At 43.8% G+C, this 13367-nt stretch overlaps 2 protein-coding genes across 6 annotated transcripts in view; one reads left to right on the forward strand and one right to left on the reverse strand.

Annotated features, from left to right (window-relative positions):
* Positions 1-5893, forward strand: part of CASD1 (CAS1 domain containing 1) — a 42728-nt gene extending 36835 nt beyond the window's left edge. Inside the window, exons 18-19 of one of the 2 annotated variants that reach the window (XM_027848771.1) lie at positions 880-1029; positions 5670-5893. In XM_027848771.1, coding sequence (XP_027704572.1) covers positions 880-987 — 108 coding nt within the window. In that variant the 3' untranslated portion in view covers positions 988-1029; positions 5670-5893. The remainder of the gene's footprint in view (positions 1-879; positions 1030-5669) is intronic. The other variant, XM_027848770.1, reaches the window with a different exon arrangement.
* Positions 5894-9455: 3562 nt separating this feature from the next.
* SGCE (sarcoglycan epsilon) overlaps positions 9456-13367 on the reverse strand; it is a 59206-nt gene continuing 55294 nt past the window's right edge. For all 4 annotated transcript variants that reach the window (XM_027848817.1, XM_027848816.1, XM_027848815.1 and 1 more), the window contains one exon: positions 9456-9679. In XM_027848817.1, the coding sequence (XP_027704618.1) occupies positions 9663-9679 (17 nt within the window). In that variant the 3' untranslated portion in view covers positions 9456-9662. The remainder of the gene's footprint in view (positions 9680-13367) is intronic.

Below are 13367 nucleotides of genomic sequence, written 5' to 3' on the forward strand. Positions count from 1 at the left end.
TCCTTCCTTCTGCTTGGGTATAGCTCTATTCTTTGGACTCTGCTTTCCCTCTGCAGAGGAGTGGGGTGGAAGTGGGGGCCTTTCATGTCACTTTCTAGAGGTCTAGGGTGTGGGTTAGGAAGCTCTTCCTAATCCAGTTGATGGGCATGTCAGGTGTTTCCCCCTTGAGGAGAGTCCAATCCCAGAACATGGCATCTTTAGGCTAGAGCCCAGGCCCCAGGGTCCCACACCTGGGTCCACCCAGATTGGATCCACTCCTGTTCACTTCCTTGACACATTCCTCTTTCTTTGGGGCCTATCACCCCCACCCAGAAGTGCTTCTTGGGGGTGAGGGGCATCCCAAACCTGAAATCTCATTAGCAGAGGGAACTCTCCTAGGAGAAAACCCCTCTACCCATTCACGCCAGCATGTGCTCCACAATCTATGGTCTGGCCCAGTGGCACACGGCAGGTCATATCACCACAGGACATGAGCTGGCTCTTCCTGACTTCATGCACTCTGCCATGTTGCTCCTAGAGTTGACTCTGGGAAATTTCAGGCTAGGTCTAAGTTTTCATAGACACAGGTAGCAGGGTTCCCGGCTCCTAGCCATTCAAAAGTCATTGTGTATATTAGTGTGAGAAGTGAAAGAGTTAAGTTTCCACATAAGTAGATGAGAAATCAGCACAGACAGGCTGACTTCTCCATGGGGAGGGGGGAGTGATAACACAATTCCAGGCACATAATGTATATTAGGGGTGGGGTATGTAGGGAAGGTTGTAACCTAGAAGGATTAGGACCAATCCTGATCCAGAAGGGAGGAGTTAGGCAATTACTAAATATAAAGATTGCAAGATTGCTCTAGCTTCTTTTACCGCATGCATTTCTCCCCTTCCAAGGAGGTGTGCCTGCTTCTTGCAAGAATCGAAATGATGCACTTCAACCTCTTCAGTAAAAAGTCTTTGAGACACCAGTCTTCAGAACTGAGTCTGGAGTCATCTTTATAACAATTTGGGGGCTCTCCAGGATCCAAGCGACCACCAAAAAAGGTGAGATCTAAGTGGGATGGGAAGAACACTCCCATTGATTTTAATGGTCCAGGTACTTAGATTTCACTTTCGTCAGGGCTCATGAAATCCTGAAGACAGCAGTGGTTGCTGCAGACAGAGGTTGAACCTTGGCAAAAAAAAAAAAAAAAAACCGGAAAAAAAAGGAAAGCGGTCGAGGATCACTCAAGTAGATATATATATAGAGAGAGAGAGAGAGAGAGAGATATCGAACAAAGGAAGAAATTAGTGGCAAAATTCTGCCTTTGTTGACCCGGGAATTCCTTATCTCTGGAAGTCATTTTGTCTGGGTTAACTAAGCCTTGGTTAATAGACTTGACTTAGAGAACCTAATCTCTGGGAGTCGTTTTGTCTGGGTCAACTAAGCCTTGGTTAATAGACTTGAGTTAGAGAACCTTATCTCTGGGAGTCATTTTGTCTGGGTTAGCTAAGTGTTAATTAATAGACCTGACTTAGAGAGGGAGGGAAGAATTCAAAGGAAAAGGCACCAGGGAAGGGACTCGAGGAACCCCTTCTGGAGATACCCCAAAGTAGCTCGCTGGGGAGAACGCTAACTAGTAAATTGAGGTAGTGGGACTACCCAGGAAAAACTTTTCCTACTGAAGGAAAAGGGGAGGAAAAACCTCAGGACTCATTCAAAGGGGACTCTGGGACAAAATGAGTTTCTTTTGATGAGTCAAGGTTAGGATTAGAATCTTGCGCATGTGCTATCTGTCTGTCTGTCTGTCTGTGGATGTTTTGTGTCTGCCAGAGAAATTTTTGGGTAACTTTTGAAGTCTAAGATTGGAGAAGGAACAGTGAGAAAGAGCTCCCGTCTCAGGTTTTCATCGGGAGATTGAGGTTAGAATCAAAAAGGCAGGGAGAGAATCTCTCAGAAGTTAGTAGAAGGTGCAGCAAGCAACCTTTACTGATAAGAATTTGGAGCTTGCTGCCCAAGATAGCTAGGGCCAAGAGAGAGAAAAAAAAAGACTGAGAAGAATTTGAGTTCAGGTTTAATGGGATCCCAAGACTAAGAATCTGAGTTGGTGTCTTTGTGTCCCTCCCACCAATATATTTGGTATAGGGGCATTGTGTTTAGAGTTGAAAAAGTTCTGTCTTTTAATGTGATAAGATTTCAGCAATTTGTTTAGAATGCATAGTAAAGTTGTAAAAGCTGTTTGGGAAGAGAGAGGGGAAGAGGGAGAGTGAAAGTTCCCCACCCTTGAATGGTGGTTCTGGGTGTCTGTGCCAGTTTTAGATGGTTTAAGTATGTTGAGAAGGTGTGAGGAAGTTTGGTTTGTTTTAAATAGAAGGACTGGAAAATGAAAATTTTGTAACTTGATTTGAAAACCAATAAAGTTATAATAAAGTTAAGATTAAAAAGGCCATACACCTCTCGGGATAAACCTGTAGGAGGGCTTTATTTAAGTTGGGAGGGAGAACCTGACTACACCTGTTCAAATTGCCAAAACCTAAGATTTTCTGGAGGGTGGCTCTATCTGATAAACCTCTAAGAAGAGGAGACTTTTTCTTTGTTCCCTTAAGGAAGTAGGAAAGAAAAGGAGAGAGAATTATTTAGAGCAGGAATTGCCACCACATGTCTTTTTAAGGGAATATATAAATTTGTGGAGAATATTTCCTTTTAAAGGACCAAGAGTATTGGATTTAAAACAGAAAAGTTTTTAAATGTTTATCATTAGCAATTATATAAATTTGGATCTGATTGGATTTAAGTTTACCGTTCTATAAAGGAAAAAAAAGTAATGGTTGTTATGGGACAAAAAAAATCAATGGCATATGTTAAAAGTGGAAAAGTACTAAGAGTAGTAAGATTGATCATTTCTATATGTGATAATCTGGAAATGCAATTAATGTTTTCTGAAGTTTATTGTTTAAGTTATTACTGTATTTCTAAAGTGTATAGTATTTCTAAAACTCTTAGATTGTAAAATTTGAGGGACCATTGTGAGGTAGAAATGGTGTTAAAGTAACTCGACCTGGAATGGGTCTTTTAGTGATAAAAATGAAATAATTTAAAACTGTTAAATACCTAGTGAGGTATATTTGGTTATAAGCAATAATGATATTGATATTTAATATGATAGCAGATTTTCATTTGAAATCTTGACTATTATAAAAATATGTAGTGATTTAAAGTTATAGTTCCAAGATATTAATGATAAGATGAATGATTCTCTGTGTAAAGTGATTTGGGAGTGCATTCATCTAAAGTGATAATGGGTTGTTTCAAAGTTTATTACAATTGTGGAAATAATTTTATGATGTATGCCCTCTGGTACAAACATATTTTATTGCGAAAAACTTACTGATATGTATTGATTTGGAATTAATAAAATATTCTCTCATATATCAGGGCCTCAATTAGAAATTAAAAAAAAAAAAACTAACCCAGGCCTTCTTCAGGCTAAAGACTGGGTTTGTTGGGGGATGGGCCACATGGGCCAGGCTCTTAAAGTGGGGACTGGCGGGCCTGAGAAAATCTAGGCTGCCATCCACCAAATTCTTGGGTTGGGAGTGTCATTGAGATTGAATCTGGATGTGGCCTGAGGTTATCAAACCAGTAAAAAGACAATGATGGGCTAGCATAGATGATAGAAAAAAAAAGCCAGTCTATTGGAGTGGGAGTGGCCCCAGGTGACTGTTGGACCTGGTGAAGGAGTCCAGAAAGAAAGATTTTTAATAGGTTCTGTTTCAAGTTTTTAATATACTGCTTACATATTTCTGAATTTAAGTTTAAAATTGTTAACTAAGCTATTTGGAGGTATTGTTTAAGTCAAGCACTGGTAAAAAGAAATTATATGTGTATAAAGAAACTAATTATGCAAAGAAAGAGATTTTGTAAAATCTCATAATTCTTATCAATCCTGTGCAGGGGTTATGGAACTCTTACTGAATAAGTGGCTTATTACAGACGTCTTTTGGCTAAAGAATTTAGGTAACTAGAATTTTATGGTAATTAAGAAATTGTAAGCTGTTTTTAAGAATAAGAGATTCTTTTATGAAGAAAATGTTTTGATGAAATCTTTGATATTCTTTTAGAGGGTCTACTAACTTTCTATTTGTAAGAAAATTATGTCCAAACCTACTAGAAACTTATAGTTTCATTCCTGGGTTTGTTGTGTCCTTGGATTGGACTTAACTGGGTACCTTTAGAGAAATAGTCTCAATGGAAGCAGCATCAGAGATCTAAGGCTAGTGATTAATACTAAAGCATATAAGCTGTAAGTAGGGAAGATCTTACTATTTTGATCTGAATTAATTCCATGGCAGAGTTAAAATTACTGTTTGAACTTATCATATGTATAGGATTCAAGCTTTGAAAGTGTCTCATTCTTTCATATTAAGAATGGTTAGAGAAAGATAAATAAGCTTGAGAAACAGAAAGGCAAATCTATTCAGAGTAGCGACTTACGATCTTTTAATGGAAGTTTGATTTGACTCAGGATGTTATTAGGAACCAGAACATGTGTAGGAAGTTATGCAAAGTACTTAGAGCTCACTTTGGAGGTGTTCCCTAATTAATGTGAATCTATAGTCACACCTGAAACCCTGATGAGGAGAATTTGCTATCCAAGATCTTGGGGACTGTTAATGAACTGCTGTTCTGAGTCTAGCTCCAGGTATGGTTAATAAGCAACTGATTGAGCTACTGACCCATGATGTCAGCAGTCTGCAAAGAGGTTTGTGAGCTGCAAGAGGGTGTTCTCATGGGGAGGTTGGGAGAACGACTTTTCTGCATGGCTGAGGTAGGATTCTCCTGACTCAATTTCCCCACTATGACACCTGATAGACTTTAAGCCTGACTCAATGCAATTGGTCATTATATATATGTATGTAAACTTCTGCCTGGAATCGACATGAATCCAGGGAAACATTGTTCCCTTACTTATTCCCTGTTCTTTCATGGCAAATTCCTATAATCATAAGTTTTGTAAGTATAAATATTGAATCTATTTAAAAACATAGATGGATGTGGGAACATCTGAGGGTATTTTAGTAAGATGCAAGTATAAGATTGAGGTATTTGGCCTAGAACTTCAGAGTTAAGTGTTCAGTCCTGACATGTTACTAGTATATTCTTGTGTAAGTCAGGATCCTTTAATTTCTCATAGTGGTATGAGGATAATTAGGCCAGGAGATTGTGGAACTATATTATTCTGTTACTTAGTTAATGTTAAAGTTGTAAGTTGTCTCAGTTTGATACAATTAATGTTAAAAGAATAGCTTGTGACTTATCTTGTAAATGCCTTGAAAGAAGCATCCATTTTAATTAAGGATTATTTATTTGTACATGACTGGAAGTCGGGACTGTTTTAGTATTTGATGTGTGCTGATTTTAAATTAACTACTATGTATTGGAGTCTTACTAATTCCTTAGTGGAATCTCATCCTTCTGATGGGGGAATATGAATAGGAATGAATAATGAACTAGTGTAAGGTATAAAACTAGAAGGAATGCAGAGTGTAAGGTTAGGTTCTAACTTTTCTAATTTGAGTTTCTTAAAATGTGACAACTGGCCAAGGTTCCAATTTTGACCTTGTAATAGTGGAGACATGAGGGTTGAGTTAACTTTCATTATTTGCCCTGATTATTGCCAAGGTAATTTAAAAATTGTGTTGAGACCAATCTTGTAGGAGAGTGGACACAAGAAGGAGGATCTCTACAAGAAGAGAGTCCGCTGGACGCTGTTTGAACAGCACTTGGACCAGAGGACTTGGCCAGATGATGTCCAGAGTGTCGAATGGCTGTACGAGAAGAGACTTCTGAAGCTTTAAATGGACAATTTATCATTACTTTTGGGTCTCTGTATCTGCACTTAATAAGGGGACTTCCCCCTTTTACTTTGTCAATGTGTCGGTCAATTCCTCCCTTCCCTCTCCCATATTGTTTTAAGTCCCCAAAATCCCCTGATGAAATGTTGCCCAGCAGCACAGCCCCAGATAGAACCATCACTAAGGCATTGCAAGGTCTAATCACTTTAGCTGAGGAGTCGACAGAGAACTCTTGGATAGATAACTGATGAAACGGATAGTTAGAATCCTGGTTTGGCAGATAGAAAGGAATGGCTGTATCCATTCAGGAGTATTAATTGCTGTAGGGTGTTGTACAGCTCCATGCACTAGCGGACTGCTACAACAATTGATAGAGACATCCCTCACTAAAGATTATCCCAGTAGGACCCATAGTGGAAGTTCAGAGGGCAGGCTCTGGCAATATAAGGATGATGATACCTTAAGTATCAATGAGACTTTCCTCAGTGATGGAGAATGTGAAATCATGTTAAGGAGATGAGAGGATAAGGAAATTGGGAAGGTGTGGAAACCAAATCTGTACTTTAAAAAAAAAAGTAGGAATTGTGAGAAAGGAAAGAGTTAAGTTTCCACATAAGTAGATGAGAAATCAGCACAGACAGGCTGACTTCTCCATGGGGAGGGGGGAGTGATAACACAATTCTAAGCACATAATGTATGTTAGGGGTGGGGCATGTAAGGAAGATTGTAACCTAGAAGGATTAGGACCAATGCTGATCCAGAAGGGAGGAGTTAGGCAATTACTAACTATAAAGATTGCTCTGGCTTCTTTTACCGCGTGCATTTCTCTCCTTCCAAGGAGGTATGCCTGCTTCTTGCAAGAATTGAAATGATGCACTTCAATCTCTTTAATAAAAAGTCTTTGAGACGCCAGTCTTTGGAACTGAGTCTGGGGTCATCTCACTCACATACATGTGCATGCACATGCACACTGTCACACACACTCAAGGAGAGGAATAGATCCTTCTTCGTCAGATTGGAAAGGCTCCAGAGAAGTCTTTTGCTAGCCTTCGTTAGGTACACTCCCTTTGACCAAAGATTTAACTTTCCTATATTTTAAATGTAACCCCAAGTGTCAGGCCTCAACCCCTGACACTTCAGTTCAACTTTGGGAGATCTCTGTCAAAATCGCTCAGACACGTATACCCACACTCACTGACACCCCACGAACTTTGTAACTCTGCTCATCTTGCTCCCCCAAAAAGGCTGTATTTCTCTGACAAACACTAGGGCTAATGAGAAAACGGTTAACCCAGAAAGTGTCCAAGTCTGAGCTTGTTGACAATCAATCATACCAAGGAAAACTTGCCTCTAAGGGTCCCCAGGAAGCCTGGGGTCCACATGGTCCTCAGCTCCCACCAAGGACAAACCCCATGGCTTCCTTCTCCACATCAGGCCTCTGCGTCACCGACCCTCTTTCCCAGTCTCACCATCCACATGGACACCCGTCTCCTTCCCTCCTCCCTCTCTCCTCTCCCTCTGTCCACATAGGGAATCATACCCTTACTTGCAGGTGCTCTGCCTAAAAGAATGTAAATTTTGATCACTGAAACCTTGCTAGGTATCTTGGGGTTTATGGGCTAGATTTCTTTTTTAAGGACCAAGCCTTAAACTTAGATCATTCTGGCTTTCACCGATTGGCCAACAATAGGTCCCAGCCCAAGCCTCACTTGGAAATTGTCTGGGCTCTGATGGCTCAGAGTGAGTGTAAATGGCAAGTGTTTGTTTGACCAGAAACCCTGAGGGTCTTTCCCTCCCAGACTGATTTTTGTTTTGTTTTGTTTTGTGGTTTGGTTTTGTTTTATTTTTTTGACTAAGTAAAAGAGGCCATTCTTTGCCACATTTCTTACCTAGCCTTAATCACTGAATGGGTGTTGCCTCAGGCAAACTGTTAAAGATCTTAGCTTGAAAAGACCAAGATCTCCCACTACATCCTGGGCCATCTCCAGTCATTCTGAAGTCAATGTGGACCCAAATGGCTCAGGAGGAGAAAACGAAGCTGATGACTTTGCACAGGCCTCCCTCACTTAAACTCCCTTGTATGTCATGGCATCACCTCCCTGATGTCATGGCCCTCTTGAACCATTTTCTCATCTGCAATCCATCTCCCTTGTCCTTTTCTCTAGCTAATGTCTTCTCTCTCTGGGCAGGACCTGTAGGACCAGTGACCTCCAGAAAGGCCTCTTCCCAGGGGTTTAGTGTGGCTTAGTCTATCTAGGGTTGGCAGGTGCCTCCCAGATAGAGGTGCTCTCTTCCAGGGAGGGGCCCTGGGTCTTCTCCCTAAAGTGGAGCAAAGGGTTGGTCAAATTCTCATGTTACAGGCCTTTGGTGTGAACCAGGGCTTCTTAAACTTCCCACTTCCATATTTCAGCAGAATTCATTGACATTGCATGGCCTGAGTGCAAAGTGCACATGTTGTGTGTTCAGAACAGAGGCTGCAGTGAAGTCTTGTGATGCCAGAAACACCTCGGACTCATTACATATTTGATTCTTAATTAATTTTTGGTTGTTGTATGTTCAGAAACCTTTTCCTATTGTCAAATTTTTCATGACCCCATAAGGGGTTTAAGAAGCTCTGATGTAAACTATGGTACTGAAATCCAAATCCTGTTCTCAGGCATAATCTTTTACATCCATTCTTTCTAATGTCCCTTCCTTCATTCAGCAGCCATGATGAATCCCAGACTAATCTTGCCTGAGTTTCCTCATCTGTAAAATGGGGATAATAGCAACTACCTTTCTGGGCTGTTGTGAGAATTGAGGGAAAGAATATTTGTAAAGCATTTAGCACAGTGCCTGGAACACAGTAAGTGCTATGTAAATGTTAACCATTGTTATTGTTACCAAATTGGAGGAAGTATCCAATCTGCCCCAAGCCACCACCTGGAATCATGGAAATTGATGAGGATGGGATCCTTTCCTAAAAGGAAAAACCCTTGACTTTCCCACATGGCCAAATCTCTGGTGTTTGCCTGAGGCTGTAATCTCATCAACTGGGCTTTCATTGTGGCTACACCCAATCTCCCTTGGCCACATGGTCCAGGTCCCTGGCATTCTATTCCCACAGACTACTTACTTGGTCACTCCTAGATCCCTCCCATAGTCTTTCTGTATATAAGGTCCATCTTGCCTCCATTAAGGTGCTCAGATCCTTATAATCTAGCCAATGCTCCGATTCTTTAAGAATCTGGCTAATATGACAGATGTTCTAATAAACCTTGTCTTTGGCTGAAAGAAGGCTTGGGTCAAATTCTTTTGGGCAGGACCCGCATGTTGTGATTTTGGGGTCCCAGCACCCCTAAACCTCAGCAGAAATTGCCAGGACTCAGCAGTCGTGGTTGGCCTCGAGTCACTGGTGACTATAGAGAGAACGGTTTCAGGCGAGTTGTACATGGGAAGCCATGAAGGGCTGAGAAGAAAACAAGGTCAAGAAATGGAGGTGTTAGATGCCAACTTTGTGTCCAAGTTTCTTGGTATCTTCTCTACCTTCTGTATCCCTGCATATACAGCTGAAATGAACATATGTCTCAGGACATTTTATCTTTATTAATAAGTTTATTTTAAAGATCACTTTAAATGTAATAAATATAAAGTCATTAGTGTCATACAAATTGTCAAAAATGTCCAAAGTACAAAAAAAGTACAGTCCATTAGTTAAATGGTCATTATTCTCAGCACATGGTGGGCATGCACACTATCCACCAGCAAAGCTCATGCATCCTTTGGATGAACAAGGAAGTACAACGTGAAGACAGCCCGCGCATTCCAATCACAAATCCATTGCTTCGGTCAATTTCCTCTCTTCAGGGATACCATTTACCTGGAACACAAAGATGGCGCCATTGTAGATCCCATCATGACATTGCTAAGTTTCAGAAGCTGAGCAACAGCCTCCCATGAGAGTTGGGAGACAGAGAAGGAAGAGGGATAACCAAGGAGACACCAACATATTGAATTCCTGTCATTTTTCTAACTTTGGTTCAAAGGGAAAAGACCAATGATAAGAGGGCAACCCCCCAGCCCCACCCCCCAAAATCTCCCACCTCAGCAGTTTCACAAGTTTGTCTTTCATCGTAGAATCACTGGAGAGTCTGACTCCTCCCCCCTCCCCCATTTTACAGATGAGGAAGCTGGAGCCTGTAAACAGTCACCGAGGTACTAAGTGGAAGTGCCAGGATTCGAGCCCAGGTCCACCAGCGCCCCCAGATCACAACCTCTAAGTCCCATGGTCAGAGCTCAGAACTCTTCTCATCATGCACACTTCTGACATGTCCTTGAGTCTCACCTCATTGTTAACATCTCCCAAAGGAGAATGGTGGAATCAGCACCACTTCATCAAATGAGAGGCAGTGGTGGACAGCCAAATCTACAGCCAATCTGGCTGGAGACCCTCTTCAGCAAGGGTATCTAAGCACGGATGGAAAGGAGGACAAGCAGATGGAGAACGAGGCTGGACCTCCTCAATGTCTACAGCACATTCTGTTCTCCACCCATTCCAATGGAGCCGCCATAGTCCTTGGCATGCTACAGGACAGAGTGGAAACTGCCATGCAGAAAAAAAAGGGTGGCGAGAGCAAGCACTTTGACTTATTTTCCCGATTTACAGAGAACCATCCATACATGCACACACATCTGTTATCTCCCTCAGGAGCATATTGGGCTCCTAAGTGGGGATTGCTTCTTTTTTGTCTTTGTACCCCCTGGTGCCTGGCACAGGGTTGGCCCTTCACAAATGCTTATTGATGGACTGACTGACTAAGGTAACAATTTCGGGGAGGATGTTAAGGGCTTAACTTTCAAGGGCCTCTGCAAGAGGGGCAAAAAATCCTGGACCTTATTATGACCAATCAAAGACAGTTAAAAAAATACTCATAACTCCTGACCAACATACCTACTTGTGCATCTCTACGCATTTTGATGAGAATAATCTAGTCATGGAAGGTAGCCTTGATGAAGGGATGAGAAGGGAACAAGTCAGGGGCTCTAGCTGCCAAATCTGTACAGAAGGTGTGTTGGCCATAAAAAGATCATCTGACTCAGTCACAAAATGGCATCTTCAAGGCTCCCTTCCAAGAAGTTGTCTCCTAGGCATTTGTCAAAATCCTTCACCCTCCCTTAAAGCTCAATGAATCTCATATAATTCATAAAGTGAAGCATAAGACATCAAGACGTTTGCTAGCCAAAGGCCTTCAATGGCCACTGTCATGGAGGACATCCAACAGAGAGTCCAAATGGGAGAGGGATTTCCCACAAATGGATGTGCTCTGATGCTTTTGTTTAAAAATGATATTGTGATTATCTGGAGTCAGGGAGACTTCAATTCAACACTTGTTGGCTGTATGACCCCAGGCAAGTCACTAAACCTCTGCTTGACTCAGTTTCCTCATCTACACAATGGGGATGATTATAACAGTACCTGCCTCCCAGGTAGTTTCCCAGATGAGACCCGCATCACTTAAAAGAGCTTTGCCTACCATCCCCTCAGGAAGAAGAAAATGGGTGAAGAATGTCTCCTGCCCCAAGGATGACAGGGAGCTGGGTGGGCTAGACTGGCACATGGATGCTGCCATATTTCTCTCTGAAAAAAAGTCTCTGCCCTTCTTATGAGGCACTGTGACTACGTGGCTGTGATTCATGGAAAACAGTCCCTGGAGACCCAGTAATGAGGCAGCGCAGAGTGGGCAGGCATCACCAAGCAAGAAGTTTGGAGAGAAGGGGAATCAGCGATATGGTCTGAGAGTTGTGTGGCTGGTCACAAGGCTAGGCTGAGGGGTGCCTGATGAGAGCTGGAGGAAAGATGAAGGGTGGAGCCCCAGCCACAGGTAGGCTGGGCTCCATTAGGGAGGGGAGGGACTGACCGCCTGCGCACAACCTTGCAGTCTGGAGCAGCAGAAGGCATGGGCCTACCTGAGGGCCTGGAGTTGGCACCATGAGGTGACTGAGTTTCTGGCAGGGGCCAACAAGGACTAGCGTCGCTTCTGCACCCCACCCCACCCCCCATTCTCCCTGCAGGACTGCAGGCACTCGGGGAAAATAAGACAAAAAACCCCGTGTCTGGTCTGCCCTGAAGAGAGAGAGCTCAAGCTGGTGATCCATCCGGAAGTTGGAGTTAGGCTTGGGGTTGGAACTGGGTTCCACATTGGCCAGGAATCACTACTGCTACCCTAACGTTCTCCCAAAGAAAAATTCAGATCAAATGTGAGTGAGTAGAGAAAGTGGATCTTTGTGCTGGTGCACAATCTTGCAAGAGATGGGAATTCTCCAGGGGCGCCCAAGCATCTGCAGGACCCCCAGGGCCTTGAGACCACCACCCTGCCTGGTGGCCATGCCCATCTCCAACATCCCCATCTTTGCCCAAGCCTCTCTCCTGTCTGGCTCCCAGAATCTTGGTCTTTCTTCAGAGCTCTGCCCAAGTTCTCCTCCTCCTTAGATGGGCTTACGCTGGGCAAGTTGGGGAATCTGTTTGCGTCAGTTTCCTCAACTGTAAAATAGGGATAATAACAGCACCTACCTCACAGGGTTGCTGTGTGAGGCTCCAAAAAATATCATTTGTAAACAGGGCATAGCCCAGTGCCTGTCATAGAAAGTGCCATATAAATGCCTGCTCCCTTCCCCTCCCTCTTCCTCCGTGAAGTTCTCCTTGCTCCTCCCTCCTGCTGGTGTTAGTGCCCCCTCCTTCCCTACTTTCACGGCATGGAACTTTTTGATGCACATGCTGGGTCCAGGGCTCGTGTCCCATCAAGCTCAAGGATGGTTGGGCCGAATTGAAACAAAAGATGCAGCCAAGATCCAGGCGTTTGGAGATCCTGAAGAAATCCCAAGCCCATTTCTAACCGCCAGACCGTGTTTACTGACAGACTGACTGATCCACAGGCTAATTAGCTCTGCTTTTACAACAAGGGCCGAACCCAAGGGGTCCCTGCAAGAGCAGGGCGGGGCCAGGTTTCCTCGTCCCGTTCCCCCCCACCCCACCCCCAGGGGCAGCCCAGTCACGCCCACCCAGTTTGGGGCTGCCTCTGCTTGTGATGCTTCTACAGCATCTGACCCCAACCATCAGCCACAGAATGAATCACGATGCAGACGAGAGGCAGCGTCCAGGGAAGAGGGCGCAGGGATCCCGGGAGGACCCAGGCTCAGCCTTGGGGGAGTCACCTCAAATGCTCTAAGCCTCAGGCTCCTCATCTGTAAACAAAGGGCCATCCACCCTCCCCCACAGGGATGAAATGAAAGGAGTTGGGCTGGGCTGGACCAGACATCTTCCCTTTAAAAATGACGCAGTCTAAACTTGATGCAAGCTCTGGGAAAGCTGCGAAAGCTGCAGGGACTCTCCTTTCACACAGCCCCTCCCCCCAGACGCCCTCCTCCCAACAGAAGAATCCGGCGGAAGCGGCCACAGGGGGGCGCCCGCCCGCGCGTCGGCTCCTCCCGCGGGGAGATGGGGCACCTGCCAGGGGGCCGCGGGCACGAGGAGGGGCCAGCCCTGCCTTGGGCTCCACCACCTTCTCAGC

Source organism: Vombatus ursinus, unplaced genomic scaffold, assembly GCF_900497805.2.
Source record: "Vombatus ursinus unplaced genomic scaffold, bare-nosed wombat genome assembly UNPS02006874.1, whole genome shotgun sequence".
In the NCBI taxonomy this organism is placed as follows: domain Eukaryota; kingdom Metazoa; phylum Chordata; class Mammalia; order Diprotodontia; family Vombatidae; genus Vombatus; species Vombatus ursinus.